Source organism: Anarrhichthys ocellatus, unplaced genomic scaffold, assembly GCF_004355925.1.
Source record: "Anarrhichthys ocellatus isolate YVR2014 unplaced genomic scaffold, GSC_Weel_1.0 scaffold122, whole genome shotgun sequence".
Classification (NCBI taxonomy): Eukaryota; Metazoa; Chordata; class Actinopteri; order Perciformes; family Anarhichadidae; genus Anarrhichthys; species Anarrhichthys ocellatus.
The window spans coordinates 224,295-225,004 of record NW_022280152.1 but is presented as its reverse complement, the minus strand read 5'-3'; the positions used below and the strand labels follow the sequence as shown (position 1 = coordinate 225,004).

Here is a 710-nt window from a genome sequence, read left to right as displayed (position 1 = left end):
TCTTCCTCTCGAGGCTTTTTAGACGTTGGCTCTTCCTCTCGAGGCTTTTTAGGCGTAGACTCTTCCTCTCGAGGCTTTTTAGGCGTAGACTCTTCCTCTCGAGGCTTTTTAGGCGTAGACTCTTCCTCTCGAGGCTTTTTAGGCGTAGACTCTTTCTCTGGAGTCTTTTTAGACTTAGACTCTTTCTCTGGAGTCTTTTTAGACGTAGACTCTTTCTCTGGAGTCTTCTTCAAGGACTCCTCGCTCCCATCAGACTTCTTCTTAATAGATTTGTCCATATTTAGTCTCTCACTCCTTCCGCTGCACTTTTTCACGTCCTCGGCCAACTGAGGCGACAACCTATGAAGACAGGGATTCAGGATTAATGACCACAGAAATCTGAATGGTGAACAGAAGAAGAGGTGAAAGTTTGGGGACTCTGACCCGTTGGGGAGAGTCTTGTATCTGTAGGAGATGTGTGGGTAGATCTTGAAGCCGTTGATTTTGACAGATTTAGATGTCAGCTCTTCAACGACTCTCAGAGCCTCAGAAGAAGTCGACATCTCGATGAAACCCTGAAACACACCAACAATAATGATGAGATGTCATCAAACTCAAGTCCCATCTGGCTTTCCCCCCCGATTCAAAATCCGCTTCATGAAAATCTGTGTTTTTTTATTAGGCTGTTTTCTTATATATATATATATATATATATATATATATATATATAT

General features: G+C 42.5%; 1 protein-coding gene across 1 annotated transcript in view; it reads right to left on the bottom strand.

Moving 5' to 3' along the window:
- The window catches only part of LOC116399677 (uncharacterized), a 12,941-nt gene that overhangs the window by 2,424 nt on the left and 9,807 nt on the right, over positions 1 to 710 (bottom strand). Inside the window, exons 17-18 of the mRNA XM_031877001.1 lie at positions 424 to 554; positions 1 to 339 (exon numbers count right to left, since the gene is read on the bottom strand). The exon at positions 1 to 339 is cut by the window's left edge and continues 664 nt beyond it. Of these exons, the coding sequence (XP_031732861.1) occupies positions 1 to 339; positions 424 to 554 (470 nt within the window). The remainder of the gene's footprint in view (positions 340 to 423; positions 555 to 710) is intronic.